Raw genomic sequence first — 14,491 nt, forward strand, 5'->3', positions numbered from 1 at the left:
GCAGCACCAAACTGTCCCCAGACTTTCTGAAATATTTCATTTCTTGTTTTTGTCTTATATTTCTATTTGACTATTAAAAAAAATACCATCCATATATTCATGTATTTGAAGCAGTGCAAGAGAAAAGAAACAACATGAAGCAAATAATTGTGTTTTAATCAAATACAAAAATAAAATATAATCATGGTTACTCTTAAATGACCTTAGTGGTGGGGAACAGTTATGAGAAAAATTGCAGCAATGCGGGCATCATTCTGGTTTTAATCAGTTTATTGGGCACAAATGAAAATGGCCTAGGTCATGTTGGCCTAAATACTTGTTCTTGTCAACGTAACATAATTCCAACCACTGCATGAATAAGAATTGGCAATGTCTGTATTATTGATTGTCTTGTAAACGGGCCCTAATGGCAGTGTTATTTTTAATATGACTGATGGGCTGTTGGGCACTTCAAGAAACGTAATGGCCGACACTAGGGGGAGTCGTTCCATTAACATTGTAGTCAGCATGCTGTGGTGTGTAATGATTCCGTGTTGTGCATATACAGTATGAGCTTTTCTTGCTGACACGCTACTGTCTCCTCGTGCATGTGTGTTTATATTTTAAATTTAGGGGCAAAATCCAGTGCGTAAAAATATTATTCATGTGGATCATATGGATCGTTGCGGGGAGGTGCGTCTACAGCTGCTGCAGACAGTTGAGCGCCACAGAGACTCGTCAAACATACGATTTATAAGGAGCTTTATGACGGAAGTCAAAACGTACCTCTTCAAAATAAAAATAATATAATAACCAGCTGTTAAAATCTTTGTTGTGAAACCACGTCTTGATCAATGACAACTTTATGACATCATTATATTTAAAATACATGGAAAGACCAACCTTTTATAAGAAGGATTTAGTACGTCCTGACACGTTGTTACTTTATTGCGACATGCGAAACCAGAAATCGCGGAAACGCACGGTTGAAATTGGTAGGCGTGAGACAAGAAAGAGATGCTTGTCAAACACGCTAACCGCGGCAGGGTTGCTACCATTGAAAAAGAGAGAGAGCACAAAAGTGAGAGAGCGAGAGGGTGGCCACCGAAACCAATCAGGGACCGTCCAGTACCTGAACCGTCCATTGGGTTTATGAGTTAAGGCGATCAATCAGCCGGTCGGCGGTTGAAACATTGATCAAAACGCAATTTACACTCATCGGCTTCTTACTGGTGACAACATGGCTGAGTGTAACGTCAGCATCGACCATGAGAAACTACCTGGAGTGAAAGAGGGTAACGTCCATAACACACTTGTCACGTCTAAACATATTTACACAGGTAGTACAAACGATGCTAATGCTAAAAGTTAGCAAACACAGGTGTTTTCTACTGCAATTGTTTTTACGCTTAGCATAAATAGCTAGCAGATGCTAGCACCTTTGGCTCAAATCTGAGCTCTAACTAGTATTTAGTCGAGTCGTCCTCTATCATTTAACGTGTCAGCGTTAAGGAATGCTCCGTAGTACCTGTCACGTAGGAAGTTTGGGATGGGTATAAATGTTTGAGCTGTGGGAAAGAGTATTGTCTCTTCAAGTTGAAAAAATGATTTCTAGGAGACCTGTATCATTTGACTTTTTTAAAACTAGTTAAATTGCATCAATCTTATAGCCAACAAAAGTCAGGGGGCTTGACACTTGTACCACGTTTCATAACATTCTTAATATATAACTGATTTTCAAAAGGCTGGTATCATTGGAAAGCGTGCTAAACTCAGCAAGGTTCAAAGTAATCCATTCACGATGACTGTTTGATTGTTGGATGTAAGTTTGTTTAAAGAGGATGATTTTCATTTGGAAATTAAAGCCATTTAGAATACAGCACTGGCCCCAGTCCTGGTCTCACCTGACTCAGGTGAGGTAGCTTGTTGAGATGGGAGCTATATGGCAATTTGGGATGTTGCGGATGTTGCAAGCAGCAGCTGCTCACTGGGATGTTTGTTATTCTGGTCACAGAGACAAGCATGGCTTAGTCTGCAGAGGGACATTGACAAAAAATGCAGGGGAAATGATCCGGTTCACTCGTAATGTGGTTCAAATAGCTTCATAACATCCATACCAAGCAACAGTTGTCTTTTGTGACTCGGTGACTTGTAATGCCAATTAAAAATGATGATAATTATGCTATTTTTAGGTGGACTATTCCAACTGTGTGGGTGTGTGATGTGCTACTGGTCTACATAGATTTATCAGCAAAAATGCATTGTGGGTGTCCTGGTTAAGAAGATTAAGCATATGGTAGGAACATGTTAATCAAATCCCACCATGCATCCACCAAAGCAGGAGGTGAACATTTTGTTGACATATGTTGCCTTTATTTGGTGTCAATACAAGTTGCTTCTTGTGTGTTGTAATACAATGAATGTTCAAGGGTTGATAAAAAATGAGAGATTTTGCCGTACCACTTTTTTAGAACCAGATGGTTGCAGAATCTAAAAATGGTGCTGCCAAGGTATCTTTGAGCCAAGGCACTGCCCCCCCACATCACCAGTTTATGAAATGCAGCACGGATTGCGTAGCAGTTTGATATATTGTCATGTCTCCTTGAATGGTTTAGTGTTTGTGGTGATCATCGCTACATGAACAGCAGAGTTTAAGATGGGTTGTTGAAAAATGCAAAAAGAAAAACAATTCAAGGTGACTTAAGTTAGTAAGTTGCTGTCAGTGAAGTACACTGTACATTGCATGTTGAATTATTCCTATTCTTGGTATATTGACTGTGAGAAATGTCAGATGGTGTAAAACACTGCTTAACTTGAGAACACTTGAGTCTTTTAAAGCAGAACTCCTTCTGCTGGATGTTTCCACAATAAATACCGCCAGCAAAAACACTCGAAATTTCAAGCCTGAAATGAAAACTGAGCTGCTGCCGTTTTTAGGCACAACAGACTTGTTCTAAGTATAAGCTTGTAAAATGGGGAAGCCACGGAAAGGAAACCACACTGTTACTTTTTCAAATTTGAGATGCAAATAAGCCAAAAGACAGCTAGCTGCCGGGCAGTTTTTTTTATGCCTGGAAGGAACGTCGTCTTCAGCAGTAAGGACAAAGATGTCTGTGTGTTTGTTTACCTTAGGTCAGTTCCAATGCAGCAATAGTGTTGCATTACTGTTTATTTTGTCACCTGAAACAAAACAAAACACTTGTGAAGCTCAAAGTTGTCAACAAAGGTGTTTTTATGGGACATTGTCCAAATTTTCCGACCGTCCCAATACGTTTGAAGTTTAGTAGTTCTATTCTTTTATTTGTGACACTGTACAGAGATATTATAAAAGAATATACACAAACACACACGAGTATAGTTGTCTAACATTGTTATTTTTCTCCCAGTGTGCAGAGACTTTGCGGTGTTGGAAGACCACTGTCTTGCCTACAACCTCCAGGAACAAGAGAGTAAGCAATTTTTTTCATTCTTTTTTTTCTGGTTGCCCATCCAACTGTGAACAACAACAAAAAATCATTATCTGGCTCTAAATTGTTCACCAGGAAGCTAAGCTACTTTGGTCTCCCTCTTCTGTTTAAACACTCACTTCCTGCACTTCCCATCAAGACATAACGTCACTTGACTCTTTTCGAAAAGCCGCCCAGCAACAATCCTAGGCCACCCTGTGTTTTCTTTATAAAACGATGGCTGATGTATTTAAAGTATGACAGTGCAAATAGAGATTTTTCTTTAGACACAGTGTCAAGCCAAACTGGGTAAGCTACAATAAGGCTTGGTTGCTTCGGGAAGAGTGCTCAAAGGAGCATTTTCTGTGGTTTATGGGGTTTTGTATTCATTCATGATTATTGTCACTGTTTCTTTTTACCCATATGAAAATAGTGCACCCTGCATTTAAACTACTGGGCCTGAATCAATTTACTGTCTGTTAGGGATGAATCACAATTAATCAATCACTCCAGATCAGTTCTGAATTTTAGCCAAATGCGTCTACCGAAGCGCAGTGGAAACATATTTGACACGGACATTAAGAAACCTGGACGCAACTTTAAATTGTGAGAAAAGAAAATAAGCAGAAGGGCCTTTTCTAGTTTAAGTTTTTTTTACATTTGTGGTCAATGCGACACTGCTGCTGTTTCAGATGATAAGGTTCGGCCTTGACCAAATAAACCACACTATCGTATCGTGTTCTCACCAAAGCATGTGTGAAAAAAGTCTGAGTAAAAAAACGAGAGGCCAGAAGGCCATACGTCACACAGCAATTTTGTTTGTGTCTGTGTGTGCACCTGTTTCTTAAAGATCTTAGATGTGACAGAGATTTGAGTAACGGACTCCGGGACTCAACGTTTTCAAATATTTCATGCATTATGTGCTCTAAACAATTGATGAAATGGGGAGGGGGGAAAAAACAACCCAAAACTTGATCAATACCTGTTAACTATTTGCTCAATTTTCAAGAGCAGTGACTCATCATGCGTGTTTAACCCCGGCAGCCCGCAAGCTGCATTATGTAGCCTTGCGCGGGTAAATTGCGAGATGTAATTTGGGGCTGTTCACAAGGAAGCTGGCTACAAGATGGATCGTCAGGTGAAATAGATCTGAGTGAAGGAGTTGAGTGATGCCATCCACGCTTGCCGAGCGCTACGAGTGCGTCAGGCAGTAAGATTTATCTTCTGTTATGGTCGCAAAGTGCATTCCGCTAACCTTGGAATGGCATCGGGAGCGCAAGCATTCATTTCTCAAGTGTCTTTTTGAGTTTATCACCAGAGAATGACGTGTTCGTCTCCTGGCCGTTTATCTTCTTCCCAACAGGCAATCCAAACAATACAAGCCGAGGATCAGTAAATATGTCTTCTACCATTCGTTGTGTGACGATGTCACTTTTTCAGAGCGGCGTAGAGCAATGTGTCATATGTGTTGCAGTCGAGAGCCACTTGGCTTCCAACGTCCACAAGAGCCGGCTGGTGCAGCAGGACCTGCAGGTGGCCAAGAAGCTGCAGGAGGAGGAGGATGAGATTGCGAAGGTCGTGATCAAGAAGCAGCACGTTGCCATGTGGGTGTCTCTCACACAATGACACACTCAGCCTTGTTTACATTTAAACCGGCACCTGCGTTTACCAGTGTGTAGCCTACATACATAGCTTGCAATCTGTCAGGTACACAAGCTTGAGTTCCCAAATCGAGGTCAAATGAGTAGTTTTCATGTAATTGATATTTAAATTGTGCCAGTCAGTTTTACATCTTGTTTTCAGGCTATAAATGGCATATTAGTTAAGGTTTTAGCTCGGTTAAAAACTACCAAGTGGGTGTGAAAGGTGTGGCACGACTCAGCAAGTACCAATTTATCGGGTTTGTCCTCGGGTTTTGCAGAAGCCAGCGCCCCACCTAGCGTTGGTGTCACTTGGACAGCCCAGCACCACATTTGGCCTTTTGCCATTTCACACCGCCCCACCTACAAGGAGTAAAAATCACACTCTGCGCTCTGCATTCTAATCGGACAAATTGTCTGAGTCATAGTACAGTGCCGTCACGAAAAACAGGTCCTTGCCTCGTGAGTTGAAGAGAAGCACGACCGGCTTGTTTACGTTGGCTCACCAACACGTAATCCTGGTGCTGAGCTGGAATAAGGGTTAGAACTCAAGATGTAAAGTGTGCCTTCTGCTTCCGCCCTGAAAAGTGACATCAATTTTACACACTACATAATAATTAGGTTAGGTAGGTTCTTGATCCAATACGATGACAGAAAGTCACTCGGCTGTCGTGACAATGAGCAAAACTGAATGAGTAAGACTTTTCTAAACATTTGGTGTGCATTCCTGGACTAGTTACTAACTCCCTGCCTACCCTCCCTAAATGAACCTCCCTTTTGTTAGCAGAGTATGTTTGGAACACTGTATACCTGCAGGAGATTGTTGTGCACTTTTCTGGAACACAAAGTTTACAGAACACATAAACCAACCACACATATAGTGTGGAATCTGGACACTGTACTGCGAAGCAAGATGGAAATGGGCCAATTGTCTTATTTCACTTACTAAGGTGACATTGTCCTCTCTCTTTCTCCTCCCTATGCCTGCACACACGCACACCAACTCACGCAAAACACCAGAGAGCGCCAAGATAACGAAATTGCCCACGAAATTCAGGATCAACTGGTTCGACAGGCTGAGCAACAACGACAACAACAGGAGGAGAAGGATGCGGTAAGGAGGTGCAAGCATGTACACACTCACACGCACAAGTTAAACTTTCATGCCTCACTTGTTAAGAAAGTAATTTCCCTATAGCATACTTTTGAAGCTTCTCAAGTTTGCATCATATGAAGCTGCCCTTAAAATTTGGACATTAGATGTCATTTATGATGCAAATGAAATGAATCCTGACAACGCAAACAAAAACACGACAGATTTGATGAAAGAAAATGAGAAAGGAGATATTGATTTTATATTTAGTGAATGAGAGGTGTCCACTTGTGCCTTCCTTAAACCTGATTGTCGGAGGACAACATTAAGATCCAATGATTTATTAAAAAAACTAAAAGGAGTACCATTCATTCCCCTCTGCAACTTTATCGTGGCCTGTGTGTCTTTGCAGGCTATTGCTCGTAAGATGCATGAGAAGGAGATGAAAGAGGAACGGCGACGACAGAAACACCAAGATGAAGAATACTATGAGGATCCAGGAGGTGAGAAGATTGTATTTTCCAAGTATGAGTCTGGACTGTCGGTTAGTCAGTCAACTCGTGTTATTTAGAGAAACATGAAAAAGAAAGTCGAGAATTCAAATTGCAGCAACCCACTTGCGCGGCAGATATGTGAATGACATCATTTTGAAACGAGCATTGGCATGAAGCAAATTCTATGATTTAGAAGTTTCCCTTTTCAGAATGTGAAACTTTGATGTTGCCAAATAGTTGAATCACGTTACAAAACTTTTGAGAATGGAAAATTTCCCATACAAACAGTAAACTTTAAAAGTAGCATGCATGTTGCTTGTGCTAAAACTCCCATGCAGGCACACTGTAGTCTGGAATGTGTTTAGTAACACGTTGGACAATTCCATGGATGACACTGTAATGCTAGGAAACAGAAGCGTATCCAAGGAAACTAGTGCTTATTTTTATCCTAATCCAGGAGATTAGTGTTGGACACAACAACCCAGCATGTGGTGAGACAGTGTCCGAAGTCAGTCAATGGAGTGGGAAGAATAGTGAGTGCCTAATAACAGGGGAGGGGTGGGAGGGAAGTGAACACTTTGACCTTTTTGGCTCTGTCACACTCAGGCACTTTTTACCAGCGGAATTATTTTTTGTTCATAGTCAGCAATGTCCTGTTCCTCAACCTAACAAAAAAAAAAAGAGGTTCTGAGAGTTGTGGGCTCTGCGGCTTCAAGGTGCTTCTTGCCTTCTACTTTTTTTTTTATTATTTTATTTTTTTATTCAGTTGTCACTCACATCACCATTATTGAGCACTTCCAATATGTATTACTTTATATTTTAAAGTACATTATGACTGCCTACTTAGTCGTTTGAAAGGTTTTAGTCCTATTAGAATAGATGTGTCCGAAGGTGGGTTGTAAAACCAACCAAGCGCAGTAGTATACGGTAAATAGAAATAGAATACTTAATGGGCCAAAAAGTGGATTTGCCAGGAATAATGAAACGTTATTCGTAATATCTAAAAAGTGGAAGGTACTGCAATTGCTTGTCATTCTAGCATCATGTCAGTTCTTAGTCGAATTGGACTCCTTTTTAAACCATTCATCCTTGTGACGATGTGGTTTTTGTGAGCTTTTGATTCTGGGTTTTTTTGGGGGGTGGGGTGCACATTTTCACTGCCTTCATTGCCTCTTTGTATTTGAGATTACTAACCACCACCATGTTGTTTACACCTGTTTCTGCCTTGGCAGGTGCGGCCATTACTTTACTAACAACAGAAATTCATATTTTATTTCTATGACTTTTCCCATTTCCATGCTGCCATGAAACATCTTCATTATTTTTATTTTTTTTTTTACCGTCTTCTTCCAAAATTCCTTCATCTCCCGCTCAGCTGTGAGACAGCCTCTTGACCTGGACAAGCCTACACGTCACACATCTGGCTCCCCAGGCCCTTATGATGTGCATTCTCCAGTGACGTCCCAAGGTGACCTTTCGCCAGATTATAATTCGGTAGAGCCAAAAAGGAGCAGGCACCCGAAACAGGATCCGCCCAGCCGTTCTAGGTACCCCGAGCATCTCTCGGGAGCAGAGGACGGCCGGGGAAGACATGCAGATCCGTATTCAGACCACCTGTTGCCCCCCAAAAGCAAGAGTAGGGACAGGTACCCTGATTATGAACCTGTAGAATCTAGGAGAGCACGTGACATAATGGGAGAGGACCCTGATAGAGCGATGAAAAGAAAGGAGAGGCCGGCTCATCCTCCACTGAGTCCCAAGGGCTGGGACGGAGAGAGGGACACGAGATATGACAGAGATGTAGAGCAGGAGCATTATTTGAGAAAACACCAAAGGTCAGACAGGGAGCAGGAAATGAGAACGGCAAAAGGAGGAAGAGACGGGGAGCGCTACAGAGATCGAGGAAACGATCAGGAAAGGCCTGAAGTTAGAGACAAGCAGACGCACAAAGACAAGGAAGGACAACGAGCAAAGGCCAGGAGCAGGGAAAGGCCGCTTGACGATGATTTCATTGAGCTGAGGGGGGACAGAGTATCCCGGGAGGAAAATGAGGATGACGCAGAGGGGACGAGGAGGGCCAGGGGCCGCCAGCGGGTTCAATCGGGCCCCGACGATGTGTTCGAAGAGCACAGGAACAACAAAGGGAGAGGTGACAACAGGGAGTTGTGGGAACCTTCCGGCAAGCGTACGCCCTCCAGCGGCGAGACAGGTACCACCCTGAGCCCCCCCCCGTCAAGGTTCTCTGGAAATTCGCTTTGGTGTGCTGCCGCTTTTTGTTGCTTTGGCAATCGCAGGTGGAGGGCTGATCAAACCAAGGTCATCGATTTTGATTTTGTGATTTGATGGCTTGGAGTGATTGTATGTGCTTTTTTTTTTTGTGCTGTGGTGTCATCTCCCTTTTATTGTGATCATTTCAACATTGCTGACAATTAGGTGGGTGAATCTAGGTTTGTGGAGCAATAATATAGCCAAACTTTTCTAGATGAAGTGCAAGACTGTGATTTGCTAAAAGAACCTCAGGGCTGCACGGCAAATTGCCTATTCTGTGTCATCACAAAAATAAAATGCTGAGTATGAGCACACACTTAAGCTGCCCTTAAAGGTACTTTTATAGCTGCATAGTCTGCAATCTTTTTTTTTTCTCTCGAATCAAAGTGATTGCCTTTGGTTTAATAATCAGTGATTGACATTTTCCCACCTCTCTAGTAACTAAAACGATCAGATAATTTCTATTTCGATCAAGCTAGTACTGTACAGTTTTGAATAACCATTTCTGTTCTCTTACACAGGTCGGATTGTGCACAAAGGGAGTGGGACATTTGTAGAAGGGGAGTACGGAGTCGGCGAGGCCACCAAGGACCTGACCAAGCTAGATCTGCGTGAGCAGGAACTCAAGGACTTGGAAGTGGCCAGAAGAATGCAGGAGGAAGAAGTCAAGGTGAATGTGTGAATAAATACAACACAGAGCAGCCACAACACGATTGGAACCATTCGTATTTGGGAGTGCACTTTGCGTCACTATTGTACTGGACTATATCTGCAAGATCACTATCTTGTGCAAGTGGTCATAATGTTGCAGGAGATAAATCAAGCATCACTCGCAAGCTGTACATGTGCACAACACCATTACAGTGGAGAAGGCTTTATTCCCTGCCAGGCAATGCGGAGGGATCCTAAAACTGTCTCCTGTGCGCACCCGAGACATTCGTGATAAACAACGACATCATCAGCCAATGATTCAGTATTTGACACATTTTACTACGTGTAATATTTATCTACGTTGTTTTTATCTCCCAGTTTGCAGAGGTAGCACTTAACCCCCTGTGTTCAGGCATGATTTTTGTCCCGTTTTGAATACTTCAAAAAAAAAAACACACACATTGTGATCTGTTAGGTAATTATAGAAATATACCGTTTATATATATGTTCATCTAATGATAGCAAATGTTTTGATTTGTTTCAGGCAAGCAAGAGCCATGTGCGTGCAGCCCAAGTTGCACAAGATGAGGTGCGCGGGGGTCAAAACTTTTTCTTGTCTTTTTATGGCCTGTAATATTGTTGAGCAAACGCTCCATTACAAAATGATGAATCACATCTCCCCCGTTTCAAGAGTTTTGAAAATGTTCTTCTCAACGAACAGATTAGTATTTTTCCTGTAAAGGAAAACATCACTGTTTTAACTGTGGCAGGAGATTGCCCGGCTGCTAATGGAACAAGAGAAGAGGGAGTACAGAAAACATCGAGAGCGGGAGAAGGACCGGGATGAGAAGGACCGAGAAAAGGAGAAGGAGCGCTTGGCAATGGAGAGGATGGCGGTGGACAGGAGGCGAGCTGAAGGGGACCACAGGGTACGTTGCAAGCAAAGAAAATACTTGTCTGTTGAATTAGGTTTGCGAGCTTGCAGTATTGAATCTCATTAGATCCTGTAAGGCGTACCTACTGAATGGCCATTGACTGTATTTGGTTTCCAGTCAAATTCCGAGGAAGTCGTGCGACCTCGAACCCGAGATGAGCATCATGAGCACCAGAGGCAAAGGAACCACCACAAGCCTTCCAGGTAACGAAGCACTTCTTCACCCAGCCAAGAAGACAAAATGTCATTTCATATTTTTGTGTGCGTGTGGTTTATTATAATAATATTGCCATTGGCTGTCAATGTTACTACCACAGGCCGCCTCATCCTCGCACCCACGAGTATGAGAATGCAAACCCGGGTTACGGATACGGTGACCACGCTGCTCCCCAACGGGCGCCCACCAGACCCGAAGCGGCGTACAAAGGTCCTTTGTTGCCTTCATTTAACACACATAATACAACATTTCGTCACACTTGGACATCCTACGAGGCTTGAGCTCAATCATTTCAATATATTCAAGTGCAATGCATGGACTGCCTTAACAAGCCTTGAGCAAAGTTTTTTTTCCTTTGTAGTTCTTTTTTGTAATATACAGAAGGTCTTCAATTTATGGCAATTACGTTCATATGGCCTCGACGTGACCCCCAAGACAGAATGAGTCATAGTCGATCACTAACCTTTGCCAGCTCAATGACAAAGTCAGATGAAAAACACTTACTGGCCATAAATGTGAAACAATCAAATTAAAGGCAGTGGAAATTGAGCATTTCGCCACCGTATGGTTTTTAAAATAAAAAAAAAATAATACATGCACTGTGTGCAAAAAATATTCCAGGAAAAGATAGTTTCAAAATAAGAGTAGATTGTTGCGATGGAATTGTGTGAGCTTCTCACTTTAATCAAACCACTCTTGACTGGCACACATTACGAGCAAGAAAAGCAGTCGGGAGAAATGATGCCAGTTGTAATAAAAGAAAAAACGATTTCTGGAACAACTTCAACGCCAGTTATGTGCGTCTTCTGATGGATGTCGTCTACTTTTACAGGTGCCTATTACAAGCGGTGACTCAGGCTCCAGACAGGCCGTCAGTCCTCCTCTGTCTTTGTCTCCTCCTCTATTTATCCTTTTGTCTTCAACCATTCACACTCTGCAGACCAAAAGCCTTGGGACAATCTAATGAGTTGGCAATGGAATTTGTTTTTTTGTTTTCTTAAATTGGCGATCACCCCTGCCATCCCAACTAGAAGAAAAGAAAGTGCTGGAATCTCACTCTTTTCAAACCCTCCTTTTGTTTTTTTCTTTCTTTTATATTTATTTTTTATTTTACAGCGTTTGTAAATTTCAATTCTCAAGCAGCCTCACCTCGTGTAGTCACTCCCCCAAATACCTTGCGGTCAATACAGAGGCTGCGTTAACATGTCATCACAAGGGCTCCAAGCCTCTGACCCACGTTACTCGTCGGTTTGCTTTCCTTGACATCGTATTTTGTTTGAACGGGACGTGCCTGCTCAGTCCGATGTGGCCTCAACTTTTGGCAGCTGCTTCCTCCACCTTAAAAGCTGTCATCGGCATGCCGTGCAACAAAAAAACGCAAAAGAGCCTTTTTCATTTTTATTTTTTTTTCTTTCAATAATCAAGATGCTGGTAGTTGTCTTTTCACTCATCCACCAAGCTTAAAGTTGCCGCACTGCAGAGATGCTGACTGTCATTGGCAATTTGGCACTTACAACCCCCCGCCCCCCCTTCCTCCTCCTCCTCCTCCAATCGACCTTACACTGATAGCCACTGGATAATATTCTGAATGACTCAATGTTCCTTCTTGCAAACATAATGAACGATTTAAAGCACTACATGTCTTTCAAGTGCCACGTTAAATAAATGGGTGGGGAACTGATGGCCGGCCATTGGGCATGCTGAAAGGGTCTAAAACTTGATCAAACCGTTAAATAGCACGCCATTTTTTTATGAAACACTATAACAATCCTATTTATAATTTTCATCATGCTCTGTGATTGAATGAAATTTGATTTTTGCATCACATTTCTAAATCTACCATGGCACTCTGATGCCTATATGAAATGAAATGGCCTTTAATAAGAAATGAGTTCCCCACTCTACCAAATTCAACTCTGAACCTGTCTAATCATCATTTTGGGCTTAAAAAAAAAAAAACACCAGTAAGATTGAATGTGTGATTAGTAAATGCTTTGTGTGTCAATATATATTTTTTTCCATGTTTCTACCAAATTGGCCAAGAATGGGAACAAAAACGTAATTTTTCATCTCATATTTATATCCGATTTAAAAAGGGAGACATTAGGTCATCTCCAGGTCTTTCCGCTGGTTGTTTATTTGGTTGGAAGCACACTTGGAACAAGGGAAATTCAAACAAAAACACATATCCATTGTCAAGGGGACATTCTTCCTTGTTTTTGCTGGTCCATGTTCTGATCTTTTCATATTGAATAAGTAGAGCGTGCAGTATCCTTTTTTTTTTTTGGGGGGGGGGGGGGGAGAAAGGTACCACCCTCCTCCTCGTATCATCAATTTTGTCATGTGTGAATCGGTGGTGTGCATTTTGTAATGTGCGTAGTTACTATTCTCAGAATGGGTTATGTGCCATATTTGTCATTTTCCATGCACTTGTAAACAGTGAGTGGGCCTCCAAAATCTAGTGGTTGGTGAGAGCACCACCTTGTGGGCTGGTTAAATACGATAACTGTTGGATTATTGAGCTCTGAATTTACGGACTGGGACAAATGTTGAAAACAGCTCAGGATGTGTGCGTACCGGTGTTGTTTGGCGTGTTGTATATTCGACTCGTGTCCAATATTGAGCAGGTTATTTTCTGCTTTTTTTTTTGTTATTTTGTTTTTAATAGTTTATATGCAATCTCTTAAATCAACATGTGCTGGAACATGCTGTAAATGTTTTTTTTTTTAATTATTATTTTTAATTTACGTTACAATGAAATGATTTATTTGACTTCTTTCATCTCAAATTGTAATAAAGCAACTTTCGGAGTCAGTGACGAGTTGTTTTAGCCCTTCACTTAACCTCAAGTATGACAACTAAAACCGATGTTAATGTTTCATTCTAACCTCTCCTTAGGATCTAAGGAAATCTGAATGGCAAATAAAACCAAAAATAATGACACGTTTGCGTTTTGAGACAACTTCTGTGTCCTTTACATTGTTTCACGTGTCTCCAGCGTCTCTGTCTGCCCTTCTCCTAGTCAACAAGAAATGAATGTGAAACCAGTTGGTGGGAAAAACCTGTTTTTTTTAAATACATGCGCACCTTCAGGTGTGTACATACGCAAATACAAACCGCAATTATGCTGCAAAAGTGATCATGTTTTCTGAGTTTGAGCTGCAGGTGCATCACAACTCATAGCTGTAGCTCAGTTCCAAAAGTGAACCAGAGAAAGATTCACGTAATGCTGGAAAATACTTTTTATTGAAATTTTCCTCAATATTTTTATTTATCATTCATGTCTAGAACATTTATTTCGGCACCAGAGCAATAGTCCTGAATGCAACCAATTTTAAGAATAAAAATGGCATGATTATGGTTTTTGTTTCAGACCGCTACAGGTTAATTAAAAAAAAAAAGAGAGGGACTCCTCTACATTAAAGCCATTAACATGATTAAAACTCTTAACCGATTTCCTTGACCTTTTGTCACTCTTGCGCTCTAGAAATGAGAGCTTTGTAGGGAAGTTTACCATAAAACTAAAACAGAAGAATCAAATATTGTAATTCTATTTAATGCACATAATATTCAACCAACTCATTGTTTCAACTAACCAAAATCTGCTATCCTAATATGAATGTAAAACTCTGATTACGCTAATTATAAACCTTAACGCAAAGCAAAGAATGACACTTAATGGGTGTTCTCTTCTCGGTGTTAATTACGCTACACCTCCTCCAGTATACCTCAAGTATTTCTAAATTTCAACTTTGTATTTCTTAGATTA

The 14,491-nt window shown here is 41.4% G+C and overlaps 1 protein-coding gene across 2 annotated transcripts; it reads left to right on the top strand.

The window, feature by feature from the left end:
• Positions 1-967: 967 nt before the first annotated feature.
• Positions 968-13,540, top strand: ccdc50a (coiled-coil domain containing 50a). 2 transcript variants are annotated; one of them, XM_085927449.1, is made up of 12 exons: positions 968-1,274; positions 3,366-3,428; positions 4,900-5,029; positions 6,086-6,179; positions 6,571-6,661; positions 8,028-8,861; positions 9,442-9,590; positions 10,116-10,160; positions 10,342-10,500; positions 10,624-10,709; positions 10,823-10,932; positions 11,555-13,540. In XM_085927449.1, exons 1-12 carry the CDS (start codon positions 1,220-1,222, stop codon positions 11,572-11,574), a joined length of 1,836 nt encoding a protein of 611 aa, XP_085783575.1. In that variant the 5' UTR covers positions 968-1,219; the 3' UTR covers positions 11,575-13,540. The 2 variants fall into 2 exon arrangements, with proteins under 2 accessions (XP_085783575.1, XP_085783576.1); XM_085927450.1 differs by lacking the exon at positions 8,028-8,861 and having other exon boundaries at positions 978-1,274.
• The last annotated feature ends 951 nt before the right edge of the window (positions 13,541-14,491 follow it).

Source organism: Syngnathus leptorhynchus, chromosome 13 (assembly GCF_054491065.1).
Source record: "Syngnathus leptorhynchus isolate UIUO chromosome 13, UIUO_Slep, whole genome shotgun sequence".
Classification (NCBI taxonomy): Eukaryota; Metazoa; Chordata; class Actinopteri; order Syngnathiformes; family Syngnathidae; genus Syngnathus; species Syngnathus leptorhynchus.

Excerpts from the sequence above, each read along its gene's own strand:
- ccdc50a (XM_085927449.1), top strand. The coding sequence starts at position 1,220 with ATGGCTGAGTGTAACGTCAGCATCGACCATGAGAAACTACCTGGAGTG. Across the intron at positions 3,429-4,899 it reads CAACCTCCAGGAACAAGAGA|TCGAGAGCCACTTGGCTTCC; the intron begins GTAAGCAATTTT and ends TATGTGTTGCAG. Across the intron at positions 10,501-10,623 it reads GAGCTGAAGGGGACCACAGG|TCAAATTCCGAGGAAGTCGT; the intron begins GTACGTTGCAAG and ends TTTGGTTTCCAG.